Source organism: Ailuropoda melanoleuca, chromosome 4, assembly GCF_002007445.2.
Source record: "Ailuropoda melanoleuca isolate Jingjing chromosome 4, ASM200744v2, whole genome shotgun sequence".
Classification (NCBI taxonomy): domain Eukaryota; kingdom Metazoa; phylum Chordata; class Mammalia; order Carnivora; family Ursidae; genus Ailuropoda; species Ailuropoda melanoleuca.
Genome location: NC_048221.1, coordinates 12,735,718 through 12,755,985, shown reverse-complemented (window position 1 = coordinate 12,755,985; position 20,268 = coordinate 12,735,718). Strand labels below are relative to the sequence as shown.

Here is a 20,268-nt window from a genome sequence, read left to right as displayed (position 1 = left end):
TAGTGGCTGCCAGGGGCTGGGGGAGAGACTTCTTTTTTTTTTTTTTTTTTTTAAAGATTTTATTTTTATTCGACAGAGATAGAGACAGCCAGCGAGAGAGGGAACACAAGCAGGGGAGTGGGAGAGGAAGAAGCAGGCTCATAGCAGAGGAGCCTGATGTGGGGGCTCGATCCCATAACGCCGGGATCACGCCCTGAGCCGAAGGCAGACGCTTAACCGCTGTGCCACCCAGGCGCCCCTGGGGGAGAGACTTCTAATGGATATGAAGTTTCCTTTTGGGGCAATGAAAATGTTCTAGAACCAGACAGAGGTGACAGTTGCCCAACTTTGTGAACACTAAGTGTCACTAAATTGTACAATTTCCAAGGGTGGATTTTATGGCATGTGAATGACAGACACCTCAATTAAAAACATATCAGTCGGAGTTGGCCAGGAATGCGGCGTAGGAACAATGGTTCAGGGACAAGGGACAGCAGGAGCAAAGGCATGGAAGCCAGACACAGGCTGGAAACGACCAACCATGGTGGAAGGAGAAGAGCCTTCAGGATGGCGGTGCCAGCCAGGGAGCCTGGACTCTTCCCCAGAGTGACAGAGACCCTTGAAAGATTGGAGGCAAAGTCCCAGCCTGCAGCCACCTCTCCTTGGAAGGCTCTTGTAGCCTCAACTCGCCTTCCTCCACATGCCTTCTCTGGCATGTTTCTCCCTCCTTGTCCCTCACATGCCTCTCAGCCCCTGCCACTTGTGGCCCACGTGCCGATGACAGGCTGAGGCGAGTTTCTCTTCCCGCATCACAGGGACAAACATCCCCACCATATACATTCTTCCAGGGCCCCTCCATAAAGGAGAGGCTTGGGCAGAGTGCCTTCTGATCCTGGCTTTCCTCCCAACTTAGCAACCGTCCCTGGGGGCAAGTCACAGAACTTCTCATTCCACCAAAAAACCCACAAAGCTCTTGGGGCACCTGGGTGGCGCAATTGATTAAGCATCCAACTCCTGGTTTCGGCTCTGGTCATGATCTCAGGGTTCTGGGATCAAGCGCCAGGTCAGGCTTCACGCTCAGCATGGAGTCTGCTTGAGATCCTCTCTCCCTCTCCCTCTGGCCCTCCCGCTGTCTCTCTCTCTTTTTCTTTAAAATAAATAAAATCTTTAAAAAAAAATACAAAGCTCTCAAGCTATCCAAAGGCATGGATCTTAAAGGCATCTTGCTAAGTGAAAGAGGCTGGTTTGAAGCTGTACGTCATGGGATTCCAAGTGTATGACCTGGAAAATGCAAAAACATGGAGATCGTAAAAGATCCATGGTTGCCAGGGTTTGGGATAGGAGGGATGAAGAGATGGAGCTCAGGGGATTTTTAGGGCACAGCAACTACGATACCACCACAGTGGATGCAGGTCAAAACCCCCGGAATGTACAACACAGAGTGAACGCTAATGGAAACTGTAGACTGCAGGTAATAGTAACGCACGGGCATAGACCCAACAGTCGTGACAAATGCAGTATAGGAACGCAAGACGTAAATAGTAAGGGAAACAGCGGTGCGGGGTAGAGAGTATACGGGAAGTCTGCACTTTCCACTCTTTTTTTTATAAACCTGAAATTGCTCTAATACATAAAGTCTGTTATTAATTAAAAAGACAAACACAGAGCCTGTTGGAGAGAGTCACCAAGATTATTTTCCTGCCAGCTCAGAGAGAGCTTCCTACCCTTCCAAAGCCACAGGCTTTGGAACAAGGGTCCCGCTGGCCCACCTTCTCACTGGGAGTTGCCAGCATTGACTGCATTCCCCTCCTTGTGCCTCAGTTTTCCTCTCTGTACAATGGGGACCATGGCAGTTGAGGTCTGATGGGATGTCATACAGAATGCACTTGCTTTATGTGCACGGCGGGGATGCTCCATTCCCAACAGCAGCGGATCCTTCTCCTCCCTCCCTCGTGGACTGTGGGGCCCAGCCATCAACGGTTCATCCATCCTTGAGCCAACCAGGCCTCGTCCATCCCCCACCCCCATCCATCCCCAGGGCTGCCCCCTCCCAGCAAATGCTCAATCATCACAAACCTTTCCTCCTCTGTCCCCTGAAGTGGAGACAAGATGAGGCAGACATTTTAACACTGGAGGAGGAACAGCATAAGTTGGGATTAAGTGTCTAGACTCTGGAGCTGCAGGTCCTGGATTAGAATGCCAGCTCCCATAGCCACCTTTGCAGCTCTCACCCAGAGCTATGGCCACACTGGGGCACCTGCCAGAACCCACAGGCAGATCGACTGTCCCTTCCCTGGGACTGAAGCTGTGCAGGACTTTGCGAGGCCCCAGAGGCTGCTGGGAGGCAGCGAGGATGCCAACCCGCTAACCCGCATGCAGCCTGTCCCCAGGCTCCAGAGGCCTGGCCGCTGGGCTTACAGGGCACCAGAGGCGGCAAGAAAAGGTCATGTGTCTTGCTGGTGTCTGGGGAACGAGTGTCCTGCCGTCTGAAACTCAGAAAGGGTTCCGCGCCACGTGGGGACAGACAGTAAATAACCAGGATCCAGGCAATGGACGCTCTGCAGGTTTATTTCTTAAATTCAACCAGGAAACAAAACCTTGGTGCTTGGAAAGGCCCATGTGCAACAACGCCGGCCCCAGCATTCGTGGGGCTGGATGCCGCTGCAGGAGGAGGGTGGGATGGACAGGCTGGGGGGCCAGTCCCACCAACGGGAGTCCAGGATGAGCCACCAACGAGGCCGATGGGGATGTCCGAGCCATCCCGGCTGTGTCCTCTAGAATGTCACCACCAACATTGGGTCTGAACTGTCACCAACAAGGCTGGTGGGGATATTCAACAGGCTGGAACCCCCAAGGCCCAAAAGTCCTTCTTGGACACCACCCCCAGGCAGGAGACCTCTCCCAACACCAATGCTGCTACTCCTATGGGTCCCACCAGTAGCCATGCCACATGGGGCAGCCGGGAGGCCCCTGCCAGGGTGAGCGCCTGAATGGTGAGCCAAACAGCCACCCAATGCAGTCTTCAAGGCTCCTCTAGCAGGAGCTCCGTGGAGGCACCTAAAAGGAGACATCCGGGCAGGGGCAGGGTCCAAGTGGTAACAGTCAATTCTGGAAGCTTCTGGGCATCAGGAAGGGCAGACAGCGTGTGGGAGACCCACCAATGATGGTTCAGTGCAAAAGGCCACTGGCCCAGCCTGGGAGATTTGCAGCTGGCCTGGAGGTCCCTTGACAATGCTTCCCTACACCCAGGCAGGCAGGGCAGACCACCTGCGGCTCCTCTGCTCAGGAGGGAGGATGGACGGTCTGTCTGGAGCTCATACGGGGCTAGGATGCCCTGGAGCCCAGCAGCCTGGGGAGGCCTGGACTAAGGCTCCTTAAGGCACAGCTGAGAGGGAGGCCAGGAGGCTCCACGCTGGGTCTGTGACCCAGCAGGGATGACCCACAGAGGCCCCGAGGGCAACTGGGCCCTGCACGCCTACAGATGATCCCAGGAGAGAGCCGCGGAGGGGAAAGAGGGAAGAGGTGAGGGCAGATGGAACAGGGAGGAGGCTGAGAAGCAGGGAGAACACACACACACACACACACACACACACACACACACACACACAAACACAAGAGCGGGAATTCAGGCAGGAGAGGGCACAGGGGAGGAAAGAGGAGAGTGAAGGAGCAGAGCCGTGGGCTCCTGCTGGGGTCCAGCTGCTCGTTGGTACCAGGATGGCCCCGCCTGGAGCCTCTGAGCCAGCCCCTCCCCGGGCAGGGCTGTGTGGCTCAAGCCTGCCTTGCCGGCAGGGCCCAGGTGACAGAGGAGGAGCGTCAGAGGGCAAAGGCACCCGAGCAGATGCGGGTGTAGACACCCTGGTCCAGGGGCAGGTAGTGGCCCTGCTTCAGGTCCAGGAAGAAGAGCCGGTCCGAGGTCTGGCGTGGGTCAAAACCCTCGTGCTGCAATCGAGTCTTCTGGATCTTGAAGGTGCCTGTGGGGGTGGTGAGGGGGGTACTCAGCAGAGGGAGGTTCTGGGAACCCCAAACTCACCATCCTGTCCTACACCTCCAGGCTGCCGCACAGGTTGTCCCCTCGGCCAGAAACATTCTTCCCCATTTTGCCTGCCTGATCCTCCCTTGTCCTTCAGATCCTGACTTCATGCTCTCTCCTCCAGGAAGGCCTCCCTGACCAGTACCCCATCACAGCCCCCATACACTGTGTATTTGCTGCCTCAGCACATGTCCATTCCCCAGGAGACCAAGGCAGGGCTGAGTCGGCCACACAGCAGGTCAGGGGTCAGCAACCTGTAGCTGGGCCAAATAAAGCCCATCATCTGTTTTGTAAATAGTTTTTTATTGACACGAAGCGACACCCACTCATTTACACACCATCTGGGGCAGCTTTTGCACAACAGAGGCAGAGGTAAGTTGTTGGGACAGGGACTGCATGGCCGAAAAAACTGAGAATATTTACTATGTGGTCCTTTAAGAAACAGTTTGCACTCCCTGTAGTGGACAATTACACGTTTCATGAAAGATAAGGCTAAGGGGTAGCGTGAGTAAGAAAAACCAAGGCAGGAGACCTGTGTGCGTTAGAGTTGCAAATGTTTCTCGTTTTAAATGAAACTTCAAAAGCACAAACCGTAAGATTAAAAAAAAGGGGGGGGGTAAGTTTGTATCAAAATGAGGGGCTTCTTTTCAACAAAGGCCCCATAAACAAGGTTAACACTTAGACTCCCAAAGAGAAGACACCTGATGTCCGAAACTGCTAAGGAATTAACACCTAGACTACTAGGAGAAACTCTCGTCAATCAAAAAGAAAAAGAGCAAGGCTATACAAAGATGGGCAAAAAATACAAACAGGTGATTTACAGAAGCGGGAAGCTCACAGGTACGAGATGATTTGTCAAATTTCCTAGTCATCAGAAAAATGCGGGCAATGGAAGCAATGCACCAAACACTGGAGGATGCCTAGTGGGCTGGGATCGAGGAATGGGAGTAAATAATGATGCAAATAAAACAAGAGAAGGGCCCTGAACCAGGACAGATAAGCAAATGGTTGCTGAACCAACAGACAGATGGACAGACAGAGAGGCGGGAGGCCGTACCTGTGGTGTCCACCTGGGGCAGGAGGCGTAGGAAGATGGGCCGGGCATAAGGTGCCAACACCTTCTGCAGCTCTTGGTACAGAGCATTGGGGCTCAACTGGCCGTGGGGGTCCGCAATGGCCGCCATGCCTGCTTTGCCCTCCACTCCTGGAGACAGAGGTTTTGCTGAGAACACCCCACCTTTTGTCCCGCCACAGGACTGGATACACCCTCAAATGGAGGCCCCTGGCCTCTGATCTCCAGTCCCTTCCATCTGAGATCACATGTGCTGAGCAGTCACCATGTTACTGAGCTCCTGCGGCACTCCCTGCAACCCTGAGACAGTCGCTTTCATGATCCCATTTTCTGGATAAGGAAACCGAGGGTGATTATCATCCATGAAGGGTGACTCCAAATCCAGTGCTCCCACTCAGGCTACCATGTGCAGTTACCCAGGTTGAGCACTGCCCAAGGGCACCTGTGCCTCCAAGCTCGTGCAGGTTTGGCTCCTCTGGGGCTGCCATACTCTAGGACCACCCCCCCGACCCCAGCTTGCCTGGCACAGCCACCCCGTACACAGCCACGTCTGTCTGGCCCAGCAGGCGGCTCAGCACACTCTCCACCTCGGTAGTGGAGACGTTCTCCCCACGCCAGCGGAAGGTGTCCCCACTGCGGTCCCGGAAGTACATATAGCCCAGCTCATCCATCACCAGCACATCACCTGGCAGAGGGGAGAAGGAGAGGTGAGATGGTGGCCCACCATCCCCACAGCCAGCCCCCCAGGGTCTTCGCACCTGAGAGGTAGGCACTGTCGCCCTTGCGGAAGACACTGTGGGCAATCTTCTTGCTGGTGGCACTCTCGCTGATGTAGCCATCGAAGCGACGCAGCGGGTCCTGCTGGTCGATCTGGCCCACAAGGAGGCCGGGCTCCCCTGGGGAGGAGGCCACCCTCAGGCTGCGCTGGGTGGGCAGGGGGTGGGGGCCCCAGTTCCCCAGGGGACTGGGCAGGGCCTGGCTCACCGGCCTGACATGGGATACAGAGGCCCTGGGCATCCCGCAGTAGTTCCATGGTGTCCTCATTGACCTTCACCAGCCGGATGGGGTACACATGGGGTAAGATACGGCTGTTAAAGCCACAGGAGCCGACCTAGGACAGAGCAAGCTGAGTTGGTGAGGAGCCCCGGTGGGGGCGGTGGGGGGAGGTGGGGAGGTACACAGCATTCTCCCCACTGACACCTTGTCTCTCCTGCCCCAGGGCCGGGAATTAGCACCCCTGTGTTGCCTGAACTCTGTGACCTTGGGTGATCTGAAAAAGGGGGTCTTAAGGGCAGTGCTTCCTTCCCAGGACTCAGGCCCCTTCCTCCCACCTTCCCAGCCTCCTTCGCAATCATGTGAGGAAACCTGCTGACGGGTCACCCCTTCCTGGTCCATCAAACCCTCTCTGCTGGCAGCAAGTAAATGCCTAGAATGACCCTGAAGCCTGCTGCCCGCTGCATGTCCCCTTGCCTGGCTCAATCCTGTGAGCAGAAACGCCCATCTCTGTGCGGTTGGGAATGGGTGTTATAGCAGCAATTCCTGTTAGCGTGGCCAGAGTACCTTTCTGGGGCTGTCTATGCAAAAGATATGCATGGGGGGGGCAACACAGAGACACACACAAAGGAATCACGGCCCCCAGGAGCTTGCTTTAATATGATTCTCCTGCTCTATGCCAAGCTTGGTAAGGCTTGATAAGAGAAGAGGGTCCCGCTCAGGCCAAATGGAGACAGCGATTGCTAATCATAGAAGCATCTGCAGAGAGCCTGCTATCTGGGGGCGCTGTGCTGAGCTCAGGGCCGGCTGGGCAATTCCAACAAACCCAATGGGCTATCATCCGCATTTACAGAGAAGGAAACCAAAGCCCAAGGAGTCTGCGTGACTTACGGGCTAGGAGGGGATGGGCACCCCAACCCCCGCCCAGGATCGCCCAGAGCCCCGCTCTCCCCTGCCACCTCCACAGGTGGGAACTGAGGCTCGGACGGGCTGAGGCCCTGGTCCAAGGTACAAGGCCTCGGGGCGGACCAGGAGCTCCCCCTCCCCCTCCCAGCAGGTCAGGCCGAGGTGGCAGCGCTCCCCGAACCTCAGAACCTGCCCGCGCCACCCCTCCGCCGCGCACCTTGCCGTCCATGTTGGCGATGCTGCAGTTGCACTCCGTGGCCCCGTACAACTCGCCGATCTGGCGCACGCCGAAGCGCTCGGTGAACTCCTCCCAGATGGCGGGCCGCAGCCCGTTGCCCACCGCCAGGCGCACGCGGTGCCGCCCCTCAGCCTCGCGCACCGGCTGCTTCAGCAGGTAGCGGCAGATCTCCCCGATGTACTGGACCACCTGGGGGAGCGGGGGAAGCGAGGGGTGGGCCCGAGGGGAGTCACCCCTCCAACCTGGGCGCTAAGAACAAATCAGTCTTAAGGGCAATGTAACATACACAAAACACACACACACACACACACACACACATACACGGAGGGGCTGTTTACACCTACCCCTTGCTGAATCTTCGCTGGGGGGGGCGGGGGCCGGGGAGGATGCACTCAGCGTCCTCCACGCCCTTCCACCGCCCTTCCATTCCCCACGCCGCTTCCAGGGACCCCTGGAATTCTACTGAGGGTCACCAACAGTAAGTAACTGGACCAAAGCTGGTAAGTGCTAGAGGCTGATTTGAACCTGGGCAGCCTGGCCTCCGAATCTGAATGAAGCAGTTACATGCTCGAGATTAACCGCCAAGCTGATCATCACAGCTGCAACGTGCTCACAGCTTCCCCTCACACAAAGGAGAAAGTTCAAATTTCTGCCAGTGGCCAGTTCCCTCTGGTCCTCACAGCCTCCTCTCCCGCCGTTTCCCACCAACACCCGCTGCCCCACAGGCCTCCTCCTCAGGGCCTTTGAAGGTGCTATGTCCTCTGCCTGGCACATTCTATCCCGGGATGCATCTGGGCCCTCGGGTTTTGGGTCAAAGATCACTGCCAAGGAGAGACATTCCCTGAACAGAGCTTGCTAAATCTCTGATGAATAAACAAATGGGCTAAATACTCTATCCTCCAGGCACAGAGCTCATTTGTTTAATTCTCCTGACACCCCGTGTTGGACATGAAGGCACTGAGATCCACAGACAGAAACAGCCATGCCCAAGACAATCAGCTGCGGACCAGGCGGCAAGCAGGGTGGGGCAAGATCAGAACCTGAGGGTGCTGAGTTCTCTCCCTCCGCACCTAGGCTCAGGTCGGTGCTTTGCCTGTGGCCCAGCTCACCCCATCTCCAGGGCGGAACATAGGCCACAGCCTGGCCAATCAGCCCAGTCCATCCCAGCTACTGACTGGTTCAAGGATGAGCACCTGACCAGAATTAGACCAATGAGAATCAGCCCTGGGACTTTGGCGACACCGAGGGGAAGAGAGAGGCTCTTTCTCTCCTGGAGCTGCTGGGAACCTTCCCAGAGAAGCAGGGCTGGGAACGAAGCTGCACACTCAGGAAGGAGAAAAATAAGAAATGGAGAGAGACAGAGACACTCCTGGATCAGGCTATACCTGAAGCTGTCCCCATGTGGCCCCCTCAGGTCCATGAACTAATAAATTCCCTCCTTCAGGAAGCCAGGATTTAGGCCAGGCTTTTGGCTCCTGTCAAATGACACAAAGTCCTGCCCAAGTACTGCCCTCCAAACTATCACCGGGTAGTCCCAGCATGCCCCGAGCTGCTCTCAGCTGTCCTCTTCAGGGACAGGGGAGGGGAAAGCCAGCCATGATTGAGGCAGCTAAGGGGACAATGACCACTTCTCGTGGCCCTGAGGCTGTGTCTCTGCACTGAGAGCAAACATTTGATCTTTACCTCTGGCCTGGACCCTCAGACAGACCCAGGGCTGAAGGGAAGACAACTCAGGTCAATTCAGAGTGGCAGACAGCAGACGCCCTATGCCAGGACCTCCAGCCTACAGGGCAGGTCCTGGATAGAAACTGGGAGTGGGGGGCACCTGGGGGACTCAGTCAGTTAAGAGTCTGCCTTCAGCTCAGGTCATGATCCTAGGGTCCTGGGATCAGGTTCCCTGCTCAGCGGGGAGCCTACTTCTCCCTCTCCCTCTGCCCCTCACCCTTGCTTGTGCTCTTTCTCTCTCAATAAATACAATCTTAAAAAAAGGGGGGGGGAGTGGGTGGGTGGGAGGATGGGGTAACTGGGTCATGGACATTAAGGAGGGTATGGAAAGATAAAGGCACCACACACTCAGTCCCCCATGGATGAGGAGGGGTCCAGTCACCTGTGTCCTGCCTGTCTGTTGTTATGCAGGGGTTCTAAATGACAGCCTGCTGCCTCCGGTGAGCACGGATGTACTGTGATTTGGGTCTGCGGCCACCACTGTCCATAAAGCAGCAGCCAAGCAGTCTCCCATCCAACAGCCAGGGGATGGGATTTCTGAACCCAAATGCATGCGCTTATTTTAGCAACATCCTTGTTAAACTTGACCTTTGAAGATTCTGTCCTCTATTCCTTAAAGGGCCCCTCAGTGTTTAGTGGGCACCTTCTCTTGACACAGAAATTCCCCTTCTTAGAAACAGAACAGATTGTCAAGGGTCCGGAGACAGTGAGTGATGCCTGATGGAGTACGGCATGTCAAGGACAAGAAGAGGGACCACCAGACACTGCAGGCCTTCCAGGAAAAAAAGTTGAACTAGAAGCTCATCAAGTATCCAGACCAGGGGTTCTCAACCACTGGCAACTCTGTCCTCCCAAACACCTGGCAACATCTGGATACACTGTGAATGGTCACAACTGGGGGGTGCTGCTGGCATCTAGTGATTTGGGGCCAGGAATGCTGCTGAAGATCTACGATGCACAGGATCCCCCCCCCCCCAAATATCCTTAGCAGCATGGCGGAGAAACACTGTGCTGGACCCAACAACTCCCAATGAACGGGAAATACCGGGGACAGAGGAACATGTTAAGAGACACCCCAGCAATGTCCAGACTGGGAAAATACTACAGGACATACAACCCTTCAGTGAATGCCCTACAAGACAAGAGAAAAAGAGAGACGAGGGGCTCCTCCAGATAAAGGGATTCTCACGAGACACATCGACCGGTCAAAATGTGTGGGTCTCCTCTAAAAACGGATTTTTTCAAATTGTAGAAACGGGGGGAAAACCACGTTCACCCGGCGAGACACTGGGGGATCCCTATGACACTGAGAATTCACTGTCACTTTTTGGCTGTGATGATGGTGCTGAGCTTACACGTAGGGGTTTTTTTTCTCCTTTTTTTGTTGTGTTCACATACACGTAATATAATATTTACCATCGTAAGCACTTTACATGTACAGTTCGGCAGTATTAGGGACATTCACACTGTTATGCGACCACCACCATCCGTCAGAACACCTTTTATCTTGTAGAACTGAGACTCTGTTCCCACTAACACTGACTCCCCACCCCCTCCCCCAGCCCAGGTGCCCGCCATCCTACTTCCTGTCTCTACAACTGTGACGGCTCTAAGTCCCTCACAGAAGTGCAATCATACAGTGTTTGTCTCTTGGTGACTAGCTTAGTTCACTCAGCACAATGCCCTCAAGGTTCATCCATGTTGTGGAACGTGCCAGAACTCCTTCCTCTTTAAGGCTGAATAATATTCCATCATATGAATACACCACATTGTGCTTATCCATTCACCTGTTGGTGGCCCCTGGGTGGCTTCCATGTTTTAGCCACTGGAAATAATGCTGCTGCGAACAGGGGTGTAGAAATATCCCTTCAAGGGGCACCTGGGTGGCACAGCAGTTAAGCGTCTGCCTTCGGCTCAGGGAGTGATCCTGGCGTTATGGGATCGAGCCCCACATGGCTCCTCCGCTATGAGCCTGCTTCTTCCTCTCCCACTACCCCTGCTTGTGTTCCCTCTCTCGCTGGCTGTCTCTGTCTCTGTCGAATGAATAAATAAAATTTTTAAAAAAAAAAAAAAAAAGAAATATCCCTTCAAGACCCTGCTTTCAGTTCTTTTGTTTTCAAAACAGTCCCCCTTACAAGAGATGTCCAGAACAGGCCAATCCATAAAGACAAGCAAATTAGTGGTGCCCCCAGAAGGCTGGGGGTGAGGGGACAGGGATGGGAAGTGACTGCTAATGCAGATGGGTTTTCCCTTTGGCGTGATGGAAACGTTCTGGAATTAGACACAGGTGATGGTTACACAACATTGGGAAGGTCCTAAACACCACTGAACTGTCCACTTTAAAAATGGTCTCTTTGGGGTGGCGCAGTCGTTAAGCGTCCGCCTTCGGCTCAGGGCGTGATCCAAGCGTTCTGGGATCGAGCCCCACATCGGGCTCCTCCACTGGGAACCTGCTTCTTCCTCTCCCACTCCCCCTGCTTGTGTTCCCTCTCTCGCTGGCTGTCTCTGTCAGGTAAGTAAATAAAATCTTTAAAAAAAATGGCCTCTTTTATACGAATTTTGCCTCAAAACCAAAATCATTCTCATCTTTCAGAGGTTTTCCTGATGTGTCTCTGAAGGAAACACACTGCTCCCTGGGGGCTGCTTCACAATGATGCAGAGGGAGGGATGTGGGTGGGGCCAGAGGGTGCACGATGGGGAGTCTGAAGGCCCCTGGGGCCAGTGACAGGTGCTTGGGAATCGCCTATTCTCTCTGCCCACGTTCATGTACACAGACTTTGCCCACGACCCCAAAACAGAGCGTTCCTAGGAAAGCTTTCATAAGCTGAAACTGCGTCAAGCAAAAACATATCCCCTGCTTTCTAAAAGTTCGAATGACACTGCACTTTTACGAAAGACCTACGTTAGTACCGGAATGCAGGGGGGTTTTTTGTAAAAGAGAAAATCCTCTTCGGATTTCTTTTGGTTAGCGAAATCGGGGACTGATGCAGACCTTTCCCCACTGCAAAGCAGCATAACTGAGACTTACAGAAAGTGGGGTATCTGCGTTCACAACTCTTCGATAATCAAGTTAATAAAACTGACTGTTTCTCATTTCAAGACTTGGCTTAACAATGTTCCTCAAGCGCTCCCCACAAACAAAAAGGAAAATCCTCAAAAGGGGAGATCACAGTTGTTGCCCCCAGGGGTCCCCAGGATGCCAGCCCAGAGTCCCCATCCTGCCCAGCTGTGTGACCCGGGCAGCCGGGCTCACATCTCTGGGCCCCACCTGTCCAAGGTGAGGTGGGCACCTGCCAATTGGCCAGTCCCTGGCCACACCCCATTCTCTCCTCTCCTCACCCCTTCTTCCTGGAGGAAGGTGCTAGCACGATCTACCCCATCAGGGCACTGAGATCCTCAGCCTGGTTTCCTCTCACCGTGGATGGGAGAAAAGAGCAGAGGATGGGGCCTAGCCCCCCTCTCCTCCCCCCACTCCAGGACCGTGAACGTCCTCCCCTTCTACCTCGAGCTTACCCCACCTGGAAGTCTCACGCCTAACCAGCCCAGGGGGGTGACGGGACGCACTGGTCTCATTTCCTGGTTTCCTGCAGCCACCAGCAGGGAAGACTCCTGGGGCACAGGGTGGACTCCTTAGAGAACTCAGGCAGCCTGGGCCCAACCCCAGCTGCAGTATAGGCCTCAGTTTCCCCACCTGCAAAATGGTCTTTGTGATGTCTTTGCCCACTCTCACGCAGTCATGAGGATCCTCTGAGTTTACATGGGGGAAGGTTTAGCCTGGGGCTGGCCACTCTCCCGTCCGCCTCCAGAGCAGCCATTGCTGGGGGGTGGGGGCTGGAGGGCGGCAGGGAAGTGGCTGCACCACAAAGGGTGGCCCAGCTGGCGGAAGGCAAGGCGGGGCGGGGCGGCGCGGGAGGGGCGGGGCCTGACCGTGCAGTTGTACTTGACGCAGTCATCCCAGAAGCGGCTGGCTGAGAACTTCTTGCGGAGGACCACCGTCAGCCCGTAGATGAGACACTGCCCCACGCCCATGATGTTCCCTGCAGAGGGCGGGCTCGGTGAGGAGTCCCCAGTCCCTGCCTCCCACCCCGCCCCCACCTGCCCACAGTACCTGCCGTGTGGTACAGGGGCAGGCAGTCATAGAGCACGTCTGTCACCTGCATGCTGTAGGCGTGGTGGCTGAAGGCTGCGATGCGGTAGTACCTGTGGGGGCGGGGCGTGCAGGCGCTGGGACTCACACCCTCCTGGGCAGGGAAGTGGGGGGAGCGTGCAGGGGGAGAGGGGAAGGTAGGGACACAGCAAGGACCCAGGCAGAGCCAGCCCAGCTCACAGGGGTGCGGGAGAGGAACATGCCGCCAATAATTATCAGTGGTGCTAGGGGCCGTGAGGAATACAAGAGAGCAGAGAAACGGGGAGGGGCTGAAGGTGACACAGCCAGAGAGGCTGGGGAATCCTGTGTGGGGCAGTGACACATGAGCTGAGACCTGGTGAGGAGCCATGGGGGGCAAGCTGGGGAAAAGCGCCCAGCTGGAGGGCCCAGCATGTGCAAAGGCCCTGAGGCCAGAAGGACCCTGGCCCATCTGAGGAAGCATAAGGAGCTAAAAGGGCATGATCAAGGGGTGGAGAGGAGGAAGAGGACAGCAGAGAATTGGCAGGCGTTGCACAAGGCGAGCATGGATTTTACTCCGAGGGCCAAGGCGGGTACAGGAAAGTCTGGCACAGGGGAGGTCTGGTTTAGGATTTTAAATCATCCTGTGGCCACTGAAGGGAGCAGAGCCATTAGGGGCGGGAGTGGGAGCAGCAAGAGACCAAGGAGGGACACAGAACAACACTGTCCTGAGACAAGCCGTGGGTTTTACTGGGTTAAGATAGAAATGTCCCCAAGATCCCAACAAGAGCAAAGGGAAGGAGTCAGCCATAATGGCAACCTGGAGTCACTCCCCAAAGCTGGGTTAAGGCCCACGGGCCCCTTACCTGCTGTGCACCACAATGGCAGCCTTGGGCAGCCCCGTGGTCCCTGAAGTGTAGATATAGAAGAGTCGATCTGCAGGAGATGCGCGTGTTGGGGACCGAGGACTGGGTGGATGGGATGAGGGGACAGGGTGGGCACTGGCAGAGAAGGGCGTCCCACCCCGGCCTCACCATCCATGCCCTTGTCAGGGGGCTGTGCCAGGGGGGCTGTGGAGGCCTCCTTCAGCAACGGGTCCAGGAGCTGCGTGTCCGGCAAGATGCCCTCAGGCCCCACTTCTCCGGAGCAGAACTTGAGCAGGCTCTTCCCCAGCTGTCCGCTCACCTCGGCCACCGCTGCAGCCCAAAACATACGTCACGGTCAAGGACAGCCAGGGCCCCTCCCAAGGCCTGGGATGCATCACACCATCTCCCGGCCCTGGAAACCCCGGGGCCGCCACTCAAGATGATACCTGCACCAGCCTCACCTGCTGCCAGCTCCCCTCCGAAGATGAGGGCCTTGGCACCCGAGGTGCCCAGGCAGAAGGTCAGGGGCTCACGCCGTAGGTTAACATTGAGCAGAGCAGCTTCCACGCCCATCTTGGCCAGGCCCAGCCAGAGCCCCACGAACTCCGGCCGGCCCTCCAGGAAGATGGCCACCACGTCACCTGATGTGAAGCCCAGCTGGCAGAAAAGGTTGGCCACAGCATTGGAGTAGGCATCCAGCTGTGCGAAGGTCCAGCACACATCACTGCCCGCGTCCACCAGTGCCACGCGATCCGGCTGCCGCCGCGCCACCACCTGGAAGATCCGCGGGATGGTGTGGCGGGCACGCTGGTGTCGCCGCAGCTCCAGACGGACGCGGATCAGCACGAAGAGGCCGCTGGGAGGGGGGATGGAGGGGACAGTGTCACTGGGTGCCCTCCCTGGCCCCCAGGACACCTCTGCAAACCTCAGGACACCCAGGACACCTCTGCAAACCATCTGGAGAAAGCGGAGGAAAAGGTCCCGGTGCCCCCAAGGATGGCCAAGATTCAATAAGGACCTTTTGGTTGCCGGGTCTCTTGGGGTACTAAGGGCACAGAGAAGGCAATTTACCAGCCAACCCAGAAGTACACAGATAGTCAAAGCTGGCCATGCCATGCCATGCCATGAAGATCAGAGTCACTCTGTCCTTCTCCACCCCAGCTAGCTCAGTGACCCTGAGGGAGCCGGGGCCCAGTCCTGTTCTTTCTCTCTCCTGGGACATCCGGGGCTTCCCATGGACCCCACGACCACCTTCAGCTTGGATTCCTCATCTCCACCCACCCCAACGTGGAGTCCTCATCACCTCCTCCAGGAAGACTTCTGGGGCTCGGCCCCTGCACTGTGCCCGCTCCTCCCCCATCGAAGCATAGAGTCCCCCAAATGGGGCCACACTGGGGCAGGCACTGGCTGGGCTCAGAGAATGCTCTCTTGCCCCCCTTGGGAGCTCTCCCTATCCCCTATACTCCATCAAAGCCCTGTGCAAAGCCACTCGGTAATGGGTGCGTTCCTCCCACCCCCAGACTGTGAGCACCCAGGGGAAGTCACATCTGCATTGGCCAAGGAGCTTGGCACATACTAGGTGCCCAGTAAACAGGCTGCTTCTGTGCTCATGTCCCCAAACCTAGACCTCAGTGTGCCCTCCATCCCTAGAAGTAGCAGCCAGCACCGAGGCAGACTCTTTCACTCATCTCCCAAATGATGAGCACCTACTGCGTGCCAGGCCCACGATGGGCAAGATCCAGTGGTGACCCAGACATAACCCTTCTCCCAGTCCAACTTTCTCCTGCTCTACCACCCTTTCCATCCTGCTCCCCCGGCCACCTCCCCATTGCTCACTCACTTCAGCCACAGGGCCTTCTTGCTGTTCCTTGATCACACCTGGCATCTTCTTACCTCAGGGCCTTTGAACAGGCTGTGCCCTCTGCCTGGACCACTCTTCTGCCAACATCCACATGGCTCCTCCCCGACTTCCAACAGGTTTTGGCTCAAATGCCAATCTCTTGGGTGGCCATTCCTGGACACCCATCTGTTACTGTACCACTCCCCGCCCTCTGGTCCCTGCTTTTTTTTTTTTTTTTTAACACAGCACTTACACTGTCTAATGCCATATGCAGTTTACTGATTCACCATCTTGCCCCTGGGCTATCTCTCCTGGCTCTGGATGACAGGGACTTATGTCTATTTTGTTCTAGGCCCTGGAGAGACAGCAGTGGAGACAGACCGAGGCCCCACTCTCCTGCAGCACAGTGAGCCTGCCACAAATAATCCCATAGGACAGTGTTGGAGGGAGAGAGAGAGGCATCTGGAGCTCCCAGGCCATCCCTGAACACTGCAGCCCCCCAAAAAAGCAGCCACATCTTTGTGGCTGGCCAGATCTTTGGTGAGAGGAGGGGCAAGGTCTCAGGGCAAGGCTGCTGTGAAGAGGGGCAGGGCAGGCATGGGGACAGTTGCGAGGAGCAAAAAAAAAAAGGGTCTTGGGCAGGTGACCGACAGCCTCCAATCACAGAGCTCTGCTCGTCGAAGCCCCTGTTGGCAGTGACCAGGGAAGAGATGCCTGCATCTGACCAGGAGCCTGGCACATAGTAGGTGCTCAGCAAACAGAGGCTGAACGACTGCATTCAAACCCCTGAATCTGGAGCCCAGCATCCCCCCCTCCCTGGCGACCAGTGCAGAGGCACGGATTCCTGCCCCAGATAGCAAGCACCTGCTTTGCACAAGCGAAGCTGATCCATGGGAGAAGCAGATCGGTGGGGGCAGGGAGCCGGGGCTGCGGGGCTGGGATACTGATGGCAAAGGGGCTGGAGGAGTCTTGTGGGGAGATGGGAATGTTCCGTGTCTTGATGGTGGTGGTTACCTGGATGTGGACCTTTGTCCAAATGTACACTTAGCATGGGTGTATTTTATTATATGTAAGTGATACCTCAAAAACAACCCATGAAAACAGAGCTGATTGGTGGATGCCAGGGGCTGGGGGGAGGAGAAATGACTGCTAATGGGAACAGGGTTTCCTTTTAGGGTGATGGAAATGTTCTGGAACCAGACAGAGGTGGTGGTTACGTAACTGTGACGTGTGCTCGATATCACTAAGGTAAATTTTATACACACTTCACTACAATAAAAATGAACAACACAAGAAAACTATCTTGCAGCAAGGTTAAAAAGGGGGAGTCCTTGCTTCCAGAGACAGACTCTAGAAAACTGACAGGTGAAAGGATATGCCAGTGGGATTCAGACGGAGGAGGAAGAGCATGTGAAGGTCATGGATGCTGGGGGATGGGCACATGGGCTCATTACATTACTGTCTCCACTTCGGTAGGCACAAAATCTTCCATAATAAAATCTTTTATTTATTTTTATTTTTTATTTATTAAGAAGGGGGCAAGGGGCAGAGGGAGAGGGAGAAAGAGAACATTAAGCAGGCTCTGTGCTCAGCACAGAGCCCAACACAGGACTCAATCTCACGACTCCAAGGTCATGACCTGAGCAGAAAACAGGAGTTGGATGCTTAACCAACTGAGCCACCCAGGCGCCCTCCCCCCACCAAAATTGTTTTAACCCCTGCCTGCCTCAGCCCCATCTGTCTGCCCCTTCATCACCCCTCTATTCATCTAGCTTACTGTCACCTCCTTCCCTGATTTTCAGCACGGCAAAGGTTTCTGCCCCAGGGCCTTTGCCCATGCAGTTGCCACTCAGGCTGGAATATTCTGCCCCAGACCTCTCATCAGGCTTCCTTCACATCCTTTGCCTCTCAGCTCCAATGTCCCCTGCCTTGAGAGGTCTTCCCTGCCCTGCCCAGCTTGGATCACTATGGCTGTTTGAAAACACGCCTGCAAATTCTCGGACAGTCTTCCCTTCAAAAGGCAGATCCTATTTCCCTGCCCTTCGGGAGGGGGCAGACTCAGGGACTCACTTCTGATGAAGAGAACATGGCAGTAGTGATGCTGTGTGACTTCCGAGATGGGGGCACAGAGACAGCACCCCCTTCCTCTAGGCACACAGATGTTCTTACACTCTCTGGGGACAGTGGCCCTCAGAACCCAGCACCGAGTTGCAAGGAAGCCCAGACCATGTGGAGGGCCCATGTATAGGTGTTCTAACAACATGTCTGAGTGAACAAAACTTTGGGTGATTCTGGCCCCAGATTCTGAGCCAGCCAGCTGAGGACCCAGACGTGGCACAGCAGACAAGATGGTGACGTCTTGGTGACATCTGCATTCCTGACCCACAGAACCCACAGGAAATAATCCTGAGCCTTGTGTTAAGCCTCGAGGTTCTGGGGTAATTTGTTACGCAGCCGTGGAACGGATGGGTAACTGATACACTCCCAGCCCATTTTATTCCCTCAGAGAGATCATCACAATCTGAAACTATCATCTTCCTTTATTTTTTTGTCGATTTCTATGAGCACGAGCACCCCATCTGTCTATCATGTCCAGGGATACAATATCAGCATGAAGCACAGGACAATGCTGGTGTCCTACAGGGCTAACGCAAATGCAGCCCCGCCTCTTCGGCCTGCACACAACTACAGTTGTCAAAGAGCGTCCCTGAAAGTTCATGTCCACCCAAAACCTCAGACCATGACCTCATTTGGATGTAGGGTCTTTATAGATGTAATTAAGGTACGTGTGAGATGAGGTCATCCTGATTCCCCAGGTGGGACCTAAATCCCATGACAGGTGTCTTTTTAAGAAGAGAAAACACAGAAACACAGGGGAGGAGACTGGAATGACACAGCCCCAAGCCTTGCAACACCTAACACCCTCAGAAGCTGGAAGAGGCAAGAGAGGATTCCCCCTAGAGCCTTCCAAGGGAGCATACCCTGCCAACACCTCGCTTGCAGGCTTCTGGTCACCAAAACTTTGGAGAAGACAAATTCCTGTGGTTTTAAGCCACCAAGTTTGTGGTCATTTGTTACGGCAGCCCCGGGACACTCATACAGTGGCCATGGGCAGGTGCCTCCCTCTCTAGGCCTCACAGTAAATGGGGACAATAAGATCCCACACCTCCCAGGGCATGGTGGGGATAAAAGAGGCAGTGGTAGATCTCTGAAGACAGGGCCCAGCACGTGCTATATTCTCAATCAACTCTGTTGCTGTCCTCTCCCCATGGAAGGAAGCACTGTCAGTAAGAAATCAGAAGTGAGTTAGCGCTCTATCTACCCATCAACTTCATTCGTAACCACCCTGCAAGGAAGAGAGAGGAACAAGCAAGGTGTAAGAGCAGAGATCAGCCCAGGAAGCCCCCGGGGTAAGGGTCCAAGGAGGAGGCAGGACTGATTCCTCAAGCATCTGTCCAGGAGCTCTGAGCCCCAGCACAGCCCAGAAGGAAAAAGTGCTCTGGAGTTCATGGTCTTAGTTCAAAGCCTCCTCGACTGCCTACCAGCTGTGGGGCCTGGGCAGACCCTGCCCTCCCTATAAGCCTCAGTTTCCTTACTTGGAATGTCCGAAGACTGAACCTAATGACCTCCAAGGTGTTCTCCTGCTCAGCAAAGTGTAGGTTCCTGCCACTGCCCTATTTACAAACAGGAAGTGGGGCCCAGAGTGGCCACCCAAACAATGCAATTCTCAGCCTAATACCTGTCAGGCGTGTTAGGTCCCCATCCAAGAAGGGTTGAATAAGAGAGGTCCGTTGTTATTCTGCCCAGTGGGATCCTGCCTCTGCACTTTGCACCTGCTCTTCCCTCTTCCTTTCCCCAGGTCTTTGCAAGGTTGGGTCCTCTTATCTGCCTCCTTGCACCGGAGGCCCTGCCCTGATCACACTAGTTGAAGTCACCACTAGGGATCCCTGCCTCACCCCAACATGTTTGAGCCCTCTTGTCAATTTCTGATGTTTTATTCTGTCCTCATTTCCTTCTCAATTATTCTTCTCCCACTAGGCTGTGGGCTCCACCGGAAAAGTACCTGACGCATTCACAGTGTGTCACTCTGAACGTGGCGTCCCTCAAGCTCAGAAGGGGTGTGGCACCCAGGAGGTCCTCGGGGATGGGTAGAACACATGACTTTCTCCAATGCAGACCAGCCAGAGTCTGGCCATCTCAGCAGCCCAGCCCGGCCCCCACCATCACACAATGGGACCAGGGCTGTAGTTGGCGCTTCCTGGTCTCCTGGCTCTGCCCTGGGCCAAGCCCCACTCCCTGCAGAGTGGGGTGAATGGTGGTCTCCAAAAGACATGTCCAAGTCCTGGCCTCCAGAACTTGTGAAAGTGACCACATGTGGGAAAAGGGTCTTTGTAGATATAATTAAGCTGAGGATCTTGAAGAGATTAGGGTGGGCCCTAAAGCCAATGACGATTGTCTTTATAAGAGACAGAAGAAGAGACACAGACATGGAGAAGAAGAGACAAAGACAC

The 20,268-nt window shown here is 55.2% G+C and overlaps 1 protein-coding gene across 2 annotated transcripts in view; it reads right to left on the bottom strand.

Moving 5' to 3' along the window:
• Positions 1–2,529: 2,529 nt before the first annotated feature.
• The window catches only part of SLC27A1 (solute carrier family 27 member 1), a 32,054-nt gene continuing 14,315 nt past the window's right edge, over positions 2,530–20,268 (bottom strand). For both annotated transcript variants that reach the window (XM_034658029.1, XM_034658028.1), the window contains exons 3-13: positions 14,379–14,773; positions 14,086–14,247; positions 13,918–13,987; positions 13,055–13,146; positions 12,874–12,983; positions 7,201–7,410; positions 6,069–6,195; positions 5,843–5,980; positions 5,605–5,769; positions 5,070–5,216; positions 2,530–3,953 (exon numbers count right to left, since the gene is read on the bottom strand). In XM_034658029.1, coding sequence (XP_034513920.1) covers positions 3,796–3,953; positions 5,070–5,216; positions 5,605–5,769; positions 5,843–5,980; positions 6,069–6,195; positions 7,201–7,410; positions 12,874–12,983; positions 13,055–13,146; positions 13,918–13,987; positions 14,086–14,247; positions 14,379–14,773 — 1,774 coding nt within the window. In that variant the 3' untranslated portion in view covers positions 2,530–3,795. The remainder of the gene's footprint in view (positions 3,954–5,069; positions 5,217–5,604; positions 5,770–5,842; positions 5,981–6,068; positions 6,196–7,200; positions 7,411–12,873; positions 12,984–13,054; positions 13,147–13,917; positions 13,988–14,085; positions 14,248–14,378; positions 14,774–20,268) is intronic.